Source organism: Geotrypetes seraphini, chromosome 12 (assembly GCF_902459505.1).
Source record: "Geotrypetes seraphini chromosome 12, aGeoSer1.1, whole genome shotgun sequence".
NCBI lineage: Eukaryota > Metazoa > Chordata > Amphibia > Gymnophiona > Dermophiidae > Geotrypetes > Geotrypetes seraphini.
Window position 1 is genome coordinate 82,632,883 of NC_047095.1, and position 16,145 is coordinate 82,649,027.

Sequence of the window (16,145 nt, forward strand, 5' to 3'; positions counted from 1 at the left end):
TCTGTCCACCACCACCCCTTGCGTGCTCCCCCTGTCCATTCTCCCTTATTTTTACCTCCCCTGTGTCCACCACCACCCCTTCACTGCTCCCCTTATCCAGCAGCAGCCCTTCTCCCTTTGTTTTACCTCCCCCCTGTCCATCAGCACCTCTTCCTGCTCCCCCTGTCCAGCAGTAGGCCTCCCTTCATTTTTCTGCCCCCCCTGTCCATCAGCACCTCTTCCTGCTCCCCCTGTCCAGCAGTACGCCTCCCTTCATTTTTCTGCCCCCTCCTGTCCATCAGTACCTCTTCCTGCTCCCCCTGTCCAGCAGTAGGCCTCCCTTCATTTTTCTGCCCCCCCCCTGTCCATCAGCACCTCTTCCTGCTCCCCCTGTCCAGTAGTAGGCCTCCCTTCCTACCTGAGTGCTTTAGCTGTGCTGCCTTGAAGGAGGGCCGCCAGCGCCGCTCTGTGAAGGCCTCCTCCTGGCAGCCGCCGCTCGCGGCCGAAACCGACTCTTCCTGTAAGCCGCTCCTGGCCCTGCCCTCAGCCGACAGCCGCTTGCCTCAAAGCCCTCCTCCCGGCAGCCTCCGCTCCGTGTTGCAGGAAATCATGCGAGTTGGCGAGAGCCGGGAACCGCCTCAAGCGCTGTGTTGGGGGGTAGGCAGGCGCGGGGACTGGGATGCACGCTTTCGAGATCGAGTTGCCGCCATTTGAAGATCGTTCTACCCTTCCTTGCCTTAGTATATTTTTAATTTGAAAGACACGGTGGCGGCGGCTCCTCTCAAGATCCCCGACTGCATTGGACTTCCAACGCAGGTGGGGATCCTGAGAGGAGCCGCTGCCTCGTCTTTCAACTTAAAAATATAGTAAGGCAAGGAGCAGGGCAGACCGAAGAACAGCAGAGTTTTGTGCAGTTCGGGAGAGGAGCCGGTAGCATGCAGAGTGAGAGGCGGGGGTGAGGAAGGCCGCCGCAGATGTGTAAGTTTTTTTTTTATTTGAAAACCGCCGCCGCCGCAGCCGTGAGTACAAAGCGAGTAGGTGGTGACGTAAAACCCACGCATGCGCACTCGTATTTTCGCGACAGATCAGGGAACACGTTTTTTTAATGCGCATGCGCGGCCTATCATTTTATTATATTAGATAGACAAAAGTCAGCTTACAAGTATAACAAAGTATAGCAGATTGGGCCAATAGATAATATACAGAGTACCAGTGAGAAGAAGGGGGGGTCTGCGACAAATTGGAAGGACCCTCTTTTAGAGGGTGATCTGATGGAATCTGCAGAAAATGAAGAGAATATCCTTCTTTGATGATTGAGAGCACCCAGATGTATTATTTGGTTATTCTGGCAGGGAGAGGGGGGGACTTATGCAGGAATCTAGTGACAGGGAGTAGTTGGAGGATGGAGTGGGGATTTTTAGGATTTCAGGTTGTTCTGTAGAAGGGGGTGTGGTTTGTATGGGTATGGTAGTGTTTGTGACTTTTTAGAAGAGTTTTGTGGTTGGGATGGGTGGGACCTCACACTGGCAGGAGTGGTGTTATGTGTTAATTTGGGAGTGAGTGTTATAGGATCTTGATGTCAGAGGCCCAAATTCACTAAGCAAACCGATCGTGTACCGATCGGTTTGTGAGCCTTTTGTGACCAAATTTTCCTCCAACCCATTCACTAAAGGCATTAGCAATCCGATCCTGATCCTCTCATGCAAATTAGCAAAACCCCATGCAAAATAGCCAAGCGATTGATTCACTAACAGTTGCTTGGCTATTTTGAATTGGGTTTTACTATTGGCAAACCCGACTGCTGCAGACCAGTTACCGACAGGTCTGCAGGTTTTTTGACAGGCCTGCCTATCTTTTATTCATTTTTTTCCCATGGCACAGATATTTTGCATGTGTTACACATTAAAAAAAAATGAAGACAGGCAGGCCTGTCAAAAAACGACCGAGGGTCCCCCCTGACAAACGTGATTCCCCCCCCCCCCCGGCGACCTACAAATAGCAGGAGGGATGCCCACTCCCTCTTGCCACCATCTGATGCTGAATGCTTTATAGCTAAGGCCTTTGACAAATGGCAATTTTGTGAGCATATGACATGCTACAATAAGCCATGCCTACGACTGTTGTAGTAAATCTTGGTGCATGTGTACATTGTGGCTGTATCATCAGGACAAGTTGCTCTCACAGCAACCTCCGTGCAAATCATTTGCACGCAAACTCGTTGGAAAATGGATCGCTGTTTCAGAATCAGCAAAAAATTACCGACCGTGTTTAGTGCATCTACGCCTCATTCTTTCCATGTGCTGATTCACAATGCAGAACTATACAAACATTTGAAAGTAACAGCAGCACTTGATTTTTCTGTTTCTTGGTAGGTAAGGCTAAACGAACCGATTGAACTGCACCTTTCTCGAACTACAAGTAGCTTGCGGGTGATCCACCCTTACCACACAGTGGAAGCACAAGCAAGGGCTGTGACGTTTCCGCTTAAAAACATCCCACCCGCGGCTCTTCAAACGCATTCCTGCGGCCGGGGACGGAAATAGCCAGAGAATCCCTTCTTTTTCCTAATATTCCCAGGGTGCAGCGCGAGGGTGGCGCTCACTCTCTGTTGCCCCGCCCCTGTCCCTACACTGTGCGTCTCCGGTCGAATTCTCCAACCTATCGCCTGCTGACGAGAAGAGGAGCTCAAAATCACGCAGAGTTTGCGGTGCTGTGTTTTGAGAGCAACTGGTTCCCGAGCGCGAGCCTGCTGTTGCAGGAGGAGTGCCAGACTTCTGCTACTGCGCGTGAGCTACTCTGTTGTGTCCTTCGCGTCTCTTTTCACACAGTGGGGCGCAGCGGTCCGATGTTCCCGTTGTTCCAAACTTCATCTTTTCTTCGCTTTAGCCAGCATCTCCGAAGCCGCCCGCCAAACATGAACTTATGCGGCAGGGTGCGGCTGTTGCTGTGGACTGGCTTCTTGGAACTTTTACTCCTGTCTGGCGGCGCGTCGGCCGCCATGGATGAATGCACGGACGAGCATGGGCGAGCCCAGCGCTGCATGCCTGAATTCATCAACGCTGCCTTTAATATGACCGTAGTAGCTAGCAACACGTGCGGCTCTCCTCCAGAGGAGTACTGCGTCCAGACGGGAGTCACGGGGGTGACCAAATCCTGTCACCAGTGCGATGCCAGCCAACTTCACTTGCAGCATGGAGCCGCTTACCTGACCGACTACAACAAACAGATGGACCCCACCTGGTGGCAGAGTCAGACCATGCTAGCGGGCATCCAGTATCCGAGATCTGTCAACCTGACCCTTCACTTAGGTAACATAACATAGGTGGCCAGTTTCTGAAATGTCGCTACCAGTTTATTTGCTGTTGAATTCTGTGGTATTGAGAAAATGTAGGGGCTTTTTTTTTTTTTTTTTTACAATTATTTTTATTTTTACTAGTGTTAGACTCTGGCACTGAATGCAGTAATCTCTAGGCTCGCCTAGAGCAGTGGTTCCCAACCCTGTCCTGGATGACCACCAGCCAGTCAGGTTTTCAGGATAGCCCTAATAAATATGCATGGCACGGATTTGTATGCATGCCACCTCCATGATATGCAAATCTCTCATGCATATTTATTAGGGCTATCCTGAAAACCTGACTGGCTGATGGTCCTCCAGGACAGGGTTGGGAATCACTGGCCTAGAGTATGTAGGGACACAGATTTACTCATATCCTTATTTTTATCGGGGCTGATTTATTTATTTATTTAAATAAACAAGGGCTCAACTAATGTACTGACGTGCTTCAGCTGATAACTTCAGAGATATAGCACATCTTCTTAAGCAATTAATTACGAATCTCGCTAAATTAACATGATTTATTCTGCCTTTCCCCACCTCTTGCTCCAGATAGTTTCTGTCGTCCTTGTTTTAAAACAGAGGCTATACTAGTTCTTGTGTGGCAGGAATTTCCCTACTCTTTTAAGAGCTTTTAAAGCAACTTCGAGTTCACTCCTTTCTGTTTTATTGATGTCTGTGTGTGATCGAATGGCTTTGACTAACCCATTTCCTCTCCTTAAAAAAAATCGCTTCAGTCTAAGGCCTAGTCCAAATGTTCCAGTGCTATCATAGTACCGTAGCTGCTGTGTGAGCTATCCAACTGAAGGTGTGGTGATAGATAGTGCTAGCACTATGCACTTCTGTGGTTCTAGGGCAGCTTTTGGGAGGGCTTTAGTAGCTAGCTCATGTAAAAAGCTGAGCTAAGAGATTATAAATTTAAAAAGAGAAAATTCTAGAATTTTGTGCTCAGGCCTTTTTTTTTTTTTTGTATAAGACTTTGCCTCCTATTGGAGTAATGGTAGCAGACCCTAGGTTCTCTGGTATTTGGAAGTCTAATCCCAGTTTTATATAGTCAATTAAGATGTGTGGGTGAAGAATCAAGGAGGGTAACCTCTCTGTCAAAAGAAAAAAAATGTGAATTTAGTAAATTTATCATATTATTTAAAAAATTTTTTGGAGTGCAGAGCATTTCCAAATGCATTCTTTCTGAATGTACTTTGAAATATGGTTAATTCCTCCTAGTTCTGTGCTTAACTGCTTTGCTGATCCTCTTGTCTGCCACTGTTTATAAAATGTGTTGGCAGACTTGGCAAACTGATACAACTTCTACAAAGAATGTATGATGATGAGACTCAGCTTTTTGTTGTAATAGTTACAAATACAGTATTTAAAAATATATGTGTATGTGTGTAAGGAATTCTGTTTTCCTTCTTAATGATATTGTATACCACTTTTCTAAGTTATGCCTTGAATAAACTGACAGGCCTGCTCATGTCCCCAGGGCTCTAAGTCCTGTTTTGTTATGCCAGAGAGCAGTTCCTTTTTTGGTACTTTAGCAATGATGTGCTGCTGTTTTAAAATGACATGAGAACATCATCCATACTAGTTAGATTTGTGTAGTTTTATAATTGAAAGAGCATACAAACTAGAACTTTTTTTTTATTTTAGCATGGGCTATTAGTATACAATATGTGCAATTTTTGTACAAGTGTACTCTGTTCTTAAATTGATATACACAGAAGAAGAACATAAGTGACACAATGCAACCTTTTTTTGCATATTTTTAATTTTTAGGTGGTAGAGAAATTGTATTTTTTTTTTTACCAGTTCACTTATTCTCCTTTTCTCTTTAACTTACTGTAATAGGAGATTTGACCCCTACTGTTATACTGAGTTGAATTATTGTAGTACCTATCATGAGTTGGGGGACCATGTAGCTTGGGCTTTGACTGACCACCTAGGCCTGAATCTTGTGCAATAACAGCAGCTAGTTATCGGTCATTGAATTGGTTAGTAATGAGATGAGCTACAGCTCTTACCTAGGCTCTTGAACCTTTAGCTGGCTGCATTATTGTATTCTGATATATTGGAAGAGTTGAGAGGGAACCAGGAAAATCTTCCCTAAGGCTACACATCAAGTTGACCAGGTTCACTTTCTTACAGCCTTGAGGCACCTAAATATGTTGCATTGCTTAAAGATCATGCCAGAGGAGAATTTATGCATGATTCATGGTGATCTTGGGTAATGGGACTCTTAAATATCTTTCTGTATATTAAAGTCTGACTTAAAAAAAAAACTTTTGTTTCATCAGCTATAATGAGTCACACTGTGCAGGAAAATGATGAGGGGGAGGATTGTGTGGGATATGGCAGTGAAACAGAGTAGGTCACAGGGGTCTTGGCCCTACTAAATATTTTGCCCTACAAAGCATTAGCAGCCAGGGAGATGAGGGAGCAGAGACACAGAGCTTTGTTTGTTTGGCCCTTCTAAGCAAAAAAGATGTTCCACTCCCCCTCTTGGGAGGGATGTGTTCTTGAACTATCGTAAGCATTTATTTCTTAAGACTAAAGAACCATTTTATACTTATTCTTCTGAGAATCCAAGTTAGTTAGATGTCCAACCTGGCTGATCAGGGTGTGGTGGTAATTGATATCCTGCCAGTGACCAAATCTATGTTGTTCAGATAGTAGCTGTGTTTTTTGATAGATAGATAGATAGATAGCCTGGGGGCCACATGCAGCCCGCCAGGTACTATTTTGTGGCCTGCAATCTGTACTAGTGCTGCCTGCTGTTTGCAGCATCGTCCAGCTTCCACCCTGGCCTTCTGCTCTTACCTTCGATAATTACCACTGCCTGCAGAGAAGATTGCCAGTGCTGTAGCAATCCTTGCAGGCTGCCGTCATCCTCAACAGCATGTTCCCTTGTCGAAGGAGGGGCAGGACCATGGCAGAGGGAACGTGCTGCGGATGCCGATGGCAGCCTGCAAGGAACGCTACAGCACCGGAGATCCTCTATGCAGGCTGCGGTAATTAGCTAAAACTAAGATCAGGAGTCCAGGGAGGAAGCTGGAGGACGCTGCAAAGAAGGAAGGAACATGCAGGCCTTTGTTGGGGGGGGGGGGAGATTTATAAACTATAAAGAGTTTTACCTCATGCAAAATTGTCATTTCTTTAATAAGACATTAACTATTTTTTTCTGCGGCCCTCCAAGTACCTACAAATCCAAAATGTGGCCCTACAAAGGGTTTGAGTTTGAGACCACTACAGTATAGCATTACATTAACAACGTTTATTCCACCTTAACCTCACAGTTATAGGCGGATTACAAAAGAGGTAAGCTGGACATTTTCAGGAAAATTACATAATCGGGTGCTAATTACAAGACTGAAATAAGGGATGCTTAGGCATGGCATTGCTAGTCTTGGCAAAGTTTCTGATTAGCAGGGTCTTTATTTTTCTTTGGAATGATTTGTAATCGGGCATTGTTGATAGAATGTGGACAAGATGGTGGTCTAGTTTCCCTGGGGAGAGGAAGGGGGAACCACAGGAAGGGTAAATAGTGGAGTTCCTAGGGATCTGTGATGGGATTGCTGCTTTTTAACAAATTCATCAATGAGTTAGGGGAATAGCTAGTGATATAATTAACATTTACTGATGACGCGAAGTTGTTAAATTGTGAAAAAGTTGCAGAAGTACCTTTCGAGACTGGACATCAAAATGGCATATGACATTTACTGTGAGTAAGTATAAAGAGATAGTGGGAAAGAGGAGCCCAAATCATGATGCATGGTTCCACGTTAGGAATCACCATCTAGGAAAATGATCTAATCCAATACTCAGTGTACAGTAGCAGCTAAGAAAGCAAAGAGAATGTTAGGAATTATCAGGAAAGGCATGGAAAAACAAAGATGAGAATGTTATAATGCCTTTGTATTGATCCATGGTCCAGCCACACCTGGAATACTGTGTGCAATTCTGGTCATCGCAAAAAAAGGGGAAAGGGAATGGGACTTGTATACCACTTTTTTATGGATACACATTCAAAGTGCCTTATATATAGGAACTTTTGTATCTGGGCAATGTGGGATTAGGGGCCTCTTCTATTAAACTGCGCTAGCAGTTTTCTAGCACGGGGAGCCGTGCTGAATGGCCCGCGCTGCTCCGACGCTCATAGAGTTCTTATGAGCTTCGGAAGCAGCGCAAGCCATTTAGCGCGGCTCTCTGCATTAAAAACTGCTAGCGCAGTTTAATAGAAGGGGGCAAGTGATTTGCCCCAGGGTCAAATATAGCAGAATAAGAAAATGATAAAGGGACAACTTCCCTATGAGGAAAAGCGAAAGCTGCTAGAGCTCTTCAGCCTGGGGAAGAGAGATGGCTTAGAGCTATGATATAGGTCTATAAAATACTGAGTAGAGTGGAAAGGGTAGATGTGAAATGCTTGTTTACTCTTTCTAAAAATACTAGGGTGTATACAATGAAGCTACTAATGAAGCTACTAAGTAGTAGATTTAAAACAGACTGGAAAAAATATGTTTTCAAACAACGTGCAATTAGATTCTGGAATTCATTGCCGGAGAATGTGGTGAAATCAGTTAGCTTAGCAGGGTTAAAAAAAAGGTTTGAATAATTTCCTAAAGAGAAGTCCATAGGCCATTATTGAGATAGCTTAGGGAAATCCACTGCTTATTCCTAGAATAAGCAGCATAAAATCTGTTTTATTGCTTGAGATCTAGCTAGGTACTTGGAACCTGGGTTGACCACTGTTGGAAAAAGGATTCTGGGCTTGAAGGACCTTCGGTCTGTCCCAGTATGACAATTCTTATGCTTTGCCAACCAGCTTATAACAGCTTGTAAACTACCCTTGACCCTATCCAACTTATCTTTAGGACAGGCATTCTCAACTCAGGGCTTGATTCTCGAAACTCACTAGAAACAATTTGACTTTTACAGGCAATTCTCAGCATAATAGCATTCAAATTATGTTCACGCATATGTGCAGAGATCGCTGGTAAAGAAAGGAGGAACTTGCCTGGCACTTGCTCATAAGAGTAATCGCTAGGTACAGCTCCTACCTCCTGTGGAGGCTGCTCTCCCTGCCGCAATCAACTGAGCTGCAGGTCTCTCTAAGTCCTGCAGGTTGAGATGATTGACCGGCAGGAAAAGCAGCAGAAGGGAAAGTCCCATCTTTCACCGATAATCCCCCATCACCTGCTACCTGGAAAACCTGCAATGCTATTCAACATGGCAGAAGGATGGGTTTATCTTTCAGAAGCATGTAGACAGAAGGTTTTCCCACAGATAACAGGACTGATGGCCAAGCCAGCCCTAGCTGTGTGACACTATCTTCACTATACATGTAATCCCTTGGGCAAAGGCTTACACCCTCTCCAGAATGCACCATAGTATGGGTTGGTGTCTTTGTCCACAGTCGTTATCGCAGGGCATGCCCCTCAAGTTAACTTTGTGGGCGATTCTCACAACAGATGTCAGCTTGTTTGGTTGGGGCAGTCATTACAATGGATGCCTGGTATAGGGTCAGCGGTTGGCCTCCCAGAGAAATTGATCCATCAACAGACTGGAGCTTCGAACCATTCATCAGGCATTGCAGAAGCTGAAGAGGAGACTGGAATGACAGACAGTCTTGAGGGTTTTTTTTGACAGTGGTACAACAGTGGCATATGTCAATCATCAAGGAGGCACCAAGAGATCCTGGAAGCGATCTCCACAGCACATGTTGCGGGAGTGGACAAAGTCCAGGCCGATTACTTCAGCAGGCAGACCTTAGACCCAGAAGAGTGGAAGTTATCTGCAGCAGCGTTCCAGTCCATCTTTCTTCTATGGGGGTCAGTCAACTTTTTTGATCTGATGGCTATGGCAAGGAACAAGAAGGTGGATTGGTTCTTCATTTGAAGATCTGAGTCCAGAAGCGAAGACCTAGCTTTTGTATGAGGTCTGACAATTACGTTTGTGAACTCATCTTAGAAAAATGCTACATATCTCATTGCTGAATATCACTATGGTCACCTTTGAAGTACTGCCCTTGGGAAGCTGTGCACTGATGCCAGCACCTAGTCCACCCTTCAAAGCAATTTTGGAACTCCTTTTCTGCAATGCCCATCAGAGCTGTCATTGTATTACCCTTGATGTTCTGAATGTCATCAAAATGTTTTCCTTTCAATATTTCCTTTATCTTCAGATAAAGAAAAAAGTAATTGTGTGTGTGTGTGTGGGGGGGGGGGGGGGCAGATCAGATGAGTGGAGAGAGTGTTCCAAAAGTTATTTTGTTTTCTGGCTAAAAACTCTGTTGTCGTGAGTTGTTGATGAAAAGTTTAGGTCGTTTTCGACTTAACTTTTTCACGCAGCCTTTTCAATACTTCCAAATAGTAAACTTGTTTACTGTTTATCCAGTTCAGATTCATAATGAATAATTCCCCTGATATCAAAAAAAGGTTAGTAGCATCATTTTGACTTGATTTGGACTAGCAGAACTCCTTTGGTCATAGAAAATTGGCTGACTTCCATTGTGCACCAGCAATATGGCCCAAAACATCATCTTGCCTTTCCAAAAGGTCATGGCAAAATTTGACACTCCTTTGTTTTTGTTCATCGGTGAGCTCCTTTGGGACCATTTTTGCAGACACCTTTCACATGCCAAGCTTTCAGTTAAGATTTTCTTAACTTTCTCTATCGATGTTTGCTTGATCTGCTATTCTTCTCGCAGTCCACTGACAATTTTGACGCACAGTTCGACAAATTTCTGCAATGCTTTTGTCAGTTCTGCATGTTACTGGCCACCCTGACCTTTCTTCATCAGCGAGGCTCTCTCTCTCTTCAGAAAAACGTCAAATTTATTTGTACACTGCCACTTTCTTGATGGCATTTATCCTTATAAACTTGGACTAACATGTCCCTGATTTCATTTCCACTCTTGTCAAGTTTAACAAGAAATTTAATGTTTGTTCGTTGCTCTTATGCAAGCTGTGACATTTCTTGCAACGGCACACAAAAATATGGAACAATAATGACCCCCATTCAGCAAGACATCACCACATGTTGACGCGAACACAGCTATGAGACACTGATATACCAAGGTTATGAAACCTTACTGAGTTGTTTGTACAGTGCTGCCAACATAAACGCACGGAAACAAGTTTGCAAACTTAATTGTCAGACCTCTTACATCCCATGATCTATGATAGGGCAAATACTCCACAAGATAGAAAACCAACCAGGGGGAGTGGTCCTGGTAGCATTGGATTGGCCTTTTAGGTCATGGTACATGGACCTAGTGTGTCTTCAGAAGGATAGGTGTGTCAGACTACAGGTGTAGCCGGATCTTCTATCTCAGGGCTCTTGATACTCAGAGGTAGTTATTGCTACTCTCTTCAGAGCCAATAAGCCTACAGCCGTCTCCGCATACGCTAAGGCATGGGAGACATTTCAACATTGGTGCCTGAATGAGCAGGTTGAGCCATTTAGTGCTCTGATCTTTGTGGTGCTAGCATTCCTCCAAGCAGGATTCAACAAAGGCCTAGCAGTGGCATCTTGAAGAATCCAAATGGCGGGCCTCTTATGATTCAGAGTCTGTGAACGTAAAGCTCCTCTGGCTTTGAATCCAGACATAGCCAGATTCAAAAAGGAGGTACTGAAGCTCAAATCACTGGTAAAACAACCATTTCCGTCATGGAACCTTAAAATGGTTCTGCAAGGCCTCAGTCAGGCTCTGGATGAGCCTCTTCAGGGAGGCATCTTTATTGGATCTTAACGTCAAGACTGTTTTCCTCATGGTCATTATGTCAGCAAGACGAGTCTCTGAGCTACAGGCCCTGTTGTTCAGGAGTCCTTCCTCAGGAGCACTGAGGTGGGAGTTTCCCTGCACACAGTTCTGTCCTTTTTGCCGAAAGTCATTTCAACATTTCATGTCAATCAAGAGGTAAGACTACCAGCATTCCAGACTACAAGATAAAAGGACAAGATTCTGTGAAAGCTGGATGTGAGGAGTTCTACATTATCTACAGGTCACCATGAGTTACAACTGTCTGATCATCTTTTTATGCTCACCAGTCAGGCTAGACTCAGTAGACCAACATCTAAAGCTACCATTTCAAGATGGACATGGATGGCCAGCTCGTCAGCATATATTGCCTGTGGCAAGCAATCGCCAGTCTCCTTGAAAGCACATTCCACAAGAAGTGTTGTTTCTTCATAGGCACAAATTCAGGCAATTGTGCCTAGAGAGAATGTAGGGCAGCAACCTTGTCCACTCTGCACACATTCTCCTAGTTATACAGAGTAGACTTTGCAGCACAGGAAGACACACCATCTTTGGGTTCTCAGTGTTATGAGCAAGTGCAGAGATCCCACCCTAGATTTCTGGGACTGCTTTTGTATATCCCTAATGTCCAGAATGACACCTATTGCACTAGAAAAAGTGATTTCGAGTCTTACCTTGCTAATAATATCTTTTCTAGTAGATAGGTGTCATGAAGCCCTGCCCTGTCAGTTATTTCTCTGCCTGCCTACTTTCTCAATCAGAAGTTCAAGTCAAAACTGAGATTTTGATGTCGGTCAGACCTTAAGGGTATGACGAATAATCTATTACTTGCTTATAATTCATTGGGGGAATATTTGAGCTCCGTAAATGTTGCTGATTGGTATGGTTATTTCAATGTTTTGATTGTTCAATTAAAATGTTTATCATTTTTGTTTATACTTTCAGAGCAGAACAGATTTGTAGTTTAGGGAGTCTTCCCTTACCCCTCCTTCTTAACTGTTCCAATAGAGGGCTATCGCCTGCTTCAGTACAAACTGAAGGGGGCACCAGAGCACTCTGGAGAAGGAGGTGGAGTTGAAAACCTGGAGTGAATTCCTTATGCATGGCTCACAGGCATGGGGAAAAAACCCTACTGTTCGGAATGACACATCTATCTACTAGAAAAGGTAGCAAGGTAAGAACCTTATCTCCTTTATATTTATAATTTAATCCAAAATACAAGTTAGATGCACTTGTTCAAGAAATACAGGGATTATGTCCATATAACATCAAAAAGAAGAATTCAAAAAGATAAAACAAAATTCTCAATTTTTGTGGATAAACCAATACCCTTCCTTAGACCACTATAATTAGGGAGAGTTGCAACAAACATAAGGAGATTTAAGAAACTTAGGCCCCCTTTTATTAAACCGTGCTAGCGGTTTTTAGTCCAGGGAGCCACGCTGAATGCCCTGCGCTCCTCCCAACGCTCATAGAGTTCCTATGAGCATCAGGAGCAGCATGGGGCATTCAGCACAGCTCCTGGCGCTAAAAAACCACTAGCTCGATTTAGTAAAAGGGGGTATTAGTTAGGCTGACTATGTTCAGCCTAACTAACAAGAAAAGATCCAAGATGTTCCGGAGCAATAAACACATATTTCATACCCAAGTATCTTGAAACATATTTACAAGGACGTGCTAATAGAAAAGAAGCACCTAACTTGTTTTTTCCTTCAATGCCAGGAATTCTTTCCATCTCTCTTGTGTATGTTTCATCAGATATTGGTGCAACTATACCCTTCTGTCCTAAATTGAAGTCCAGAATGCCTAAAATAGTCACATAGTAGAATTCAAATCCTGCTCAAACAAAACGTTGCTTGTAATGTTTCATGCTCCATATTTTCTGAAAAGGAACTTTTCCAGAATTGTTGAAAGATCTTTAAATCATTCATATCATGAGGCTGTACTTGTGCTTCTAATACTTGATGGTTTGAAAATGGTAGTCTTGTAGGATTTAACAGAAGGCAAAAAGCAAACTTTATTAAAAGGAGGAATAGCTTCAAGTGTAATATATACATTTTTTTTACAAACTTTTTGAACTAATCTGCAGGTGACGTTCCTACCAGTTTGGGAATAGACCCTCATCAAACAATACACAGAACATGGATAGAGCCTCATCGAATTAAAAAAAAAAAAAAAAAAAAGAAGTGGCTACAAATTAAAATTAGACATGTACAGACAAAAATGGAACTGATAAGAAGCCAGACTCTTAATGCAGCACAACTCTGAAGAAATAAAACTGCACTACTTTTTCTTTTAACACAGTAAGGCACAAACATGCTTTGCTTGTTGCCATTAAAGGTGTGCTCGATGAGTCTCATCATGGAAATAGTTATACCAGTTCAGGAACAATAGTTCAGGCAGAAGGGAGGTGGAGCACATGAACTTTATGCAAAATAGCATATTAAAGTAACTAAAATGCAGAAGGTATAGGGAAAAGAGGCAACACTGATCATTTTGGATTAAGAAATTCCGATTCTCATCAACAGATCTAATATTACGAATTATCATTTCTATAGTGCTATTAGATATATGCAATGTACAGGTGAAAAAGTTAGATTGAGATTTAGCCTAAAATATGCTCACTTTTCCAAGGTTGCTTTTAACTCGTACCTTCCTCGCTCTAAAGTACCCTGGTACAAAAAGTTAGGATTGTGAGCCTGCTAGGGACAGAAATTGTATCTGCATATAATGTGCACAGCATATGCCTAGTAGCGCTGTAGAAATGATTTAACAGTAGTAGTACATGTATTTGACTGCAGTGAAAGAAGTGATGTGGTTGTGGGCTGACATAGGACCCCTGGGGATGAAAGGGGAGCCTTTTGTTTTTCTGCCTGGAACTCGCTCTTATCCCTGCTTATTCCTCTGTTCTCTGGTACCAGACTACCAGTGAGAAAACTTTTGGGAAGGAGTAGTACCGGTAACTCCCTACTTGGTGGAAAGGACAGTGTGCTTGTGGCCTAGTTAGAGCTAGAGAGCCTCGGCACACTGAGGTTGTGGGTTCAAACCTGTGACTCTGGGCAAGTCACCTAATCCCTCGTTGCCCCAGGTACGTTAGAGTTTGAGCCCACTGGGACAGATAGGGAAAAATGCTTACATACATATCTGAATGTGATTTGCCTAGAAACTTACTGATAGTGCAGAATAGAAGTGTTATAAATAAATAAAATGTATTGTCTCCCATATTTTGCTAGGGTTGAACTCTTCCAAATATTTTGTCTTGCTGAATGTGCATTTCCTGTCCTTTGTGGACAGGTGCAGGTGGTTCAAGTCTGCCTTCTACCAGTAGTAGTAGTAGTGATTGGCCACAGGCATTGCTCCTCCTGTAGGATCTTGGGTATTGACCAATGTTGCTGTTCTGCCTGTGGGGATTGACTGAAGGTTGTTGGGAGAGGGAACAGAGCCTACCATCACTGAACCAATTGGAGTAGGAAGGGGAAGAGGGCTGGAGATTGCTGAGGCAAGAAAATTTGGAGGAATATGGGGGCCATTTTGACATGTGGTAGTCAAGATGCCAGAAATTGGTACTAGTATGTACTACCTGAAATAAAATGCTGCCCCCCTCCATATCTGGCTGACCCAGGGAGCTAAAGTCGTGACTTGGGAACCAAGTTAGATGCTTTTTCGTGGTGGTTGGATAGTTAGCATTTCAGTCATCAGTTTAGCTGGTATGAGGAATTTTTTTTTTTTTTTTAATGCTGTAACAGAACAGATAGGGCATCTTTTTCTTCTTTCCTCTCTGCTTTTCACCCTTATGGGTGGGAGAGAGGCAGCCCCATAATGTATAGTTGTTTCCATCTCTCATGATACTTGAAACTTGTAAAAGCCATGCCCACTTCCTTCCAGTGGAAAAGTCAGGATTAGGGGGGATAAAGAGAGAAGAGATTGAAAACATAAAAAGGGCAGAAAGAAACTTGTCTTGTGAAAAGGCTCATGTCTTGTGCAGTATTTTCCTGATCTGGCAGAAGTTAAATTTTAAATGTGCTTTCGGGCCTTTCTGTCACATGGTTAAATTTCTGCTTTGTAGTATTTCAACTTAATTAAGTCCACAAAGCTTCTGCAGTATTAATCCCATAGCAGAGAAAACAAAGGAAAATATGTCTGCAGAAAGCATTAATAAATGGCTGAAACATTTCTTGTCTGTGTCAACAGACTGTTAACCAGGGAAGTTCCACTTTGCTTCTGTGTTCCACTTTGCTTCTGTTTGATGGAAGGACTGTTTGGCCAATGTTCTAAATTAGCAGTTAAAATCTGCGGGTCATTGTATTGCCAGTAAATTTTCTGATTTCAAAAAGATGAGCTACGCTTCAAAAACTTCACATACAAATGAGCTCCACAGAGGTCAACAGAAATTCCATCAGTTGGAGAAAATGATTTGACACATTCTTAGAATTGTCCATGGAAAGAGGCATAAATGTGCGCATGCGCCAGGAAATAATGCGTCATAGGCACGCATGAGCATCAGTCATAGGTGTGCTTTATTGTAGTACATCATAAGTGTCCGTTGATGCCATAGGTAGAGGGGAACAGGCGGCAGAGCCTGGCAAGGAGTATGGGGTTGGGTGCAGAGCCTGGCAGGGAGAATTTGGTTCAGAATTTTTTTTTTCTTGTTTTCCTCCTCTAAATCTAGGGTGCGTCTTATGATCAGCGAAAAATCTTATGGAGCGAAAAATATGGTATTTTCACTTGTCTTTAATATGCAGAATCACTAGCCTGCCCCGATGGGACCCGTTTCGCCATACATAGGCTTTGTCAAGGGTTCAAAAGGAGCTAATCTGAAGCGTCCTTCCTCATTTAGGGGCTAGGATTTAAATGAGAATGGTTTATATGAGTTAACAGCAGCAAGTGTTAAGCAAAACGTTAAGGAGGAGGTGGTGATATGGGTCAATGATTAGCACTCTAACCCATGAAGTCTTGATTTTACACTTTGAGGTGTTTAATCAAGCTGGTTTTCCAGACCCTTTACCCTCCATTCTTATATTGGACACTCTGAAGTGGGGTGTTTTGTCTTTGCAAATGTTTCCCACAGGATCTCAA

The 16,145-nt window shown here is 43.4% G+C and overlaps 2 protein-coding genes across 2 annotated transcripts in view; one reads left to right on the forward strand and one right to left on the reverse strand.

The window, feature by feature from the left end:
• Positions 1–2,588, reverse strand: part of SHCBP1L (SHC binding and spindle associated 1 like) — a 325,723-nt gene extending 323,135 nt beyond the window's left edge. The window contains exon 1 of the mRNA XM_033915417.1: positions 2,424–2,588. Coding sequence (XP_033771308.1) covers positions 2,424–2,498 — 75 coding nt within the window. The 5' untranslated portion in view covers positions 2,499–2,588. The remainder of the gene's footprint in view (positions 1–2,423) is intronic.
• LAMC1 (laminin subunit gamma 1) overlaps positions 2,549–16,145 on the forward strand; it is a 344,488-nt gene continuing 330,891 nt past the window's right edge. Inside the window, exon 1 of the mRNA XM_033915414.1 lies at positions 2,549–3,287. Within this exon, the coding sequence (XP_033771305.1) occupies positions 2,825–3,287 (463 nt within the window). The 5' untranslated portion in view covers positions 2,549–2,824. The remainder of the gene's footprint in view (positions 3,288–16,145) is intronic.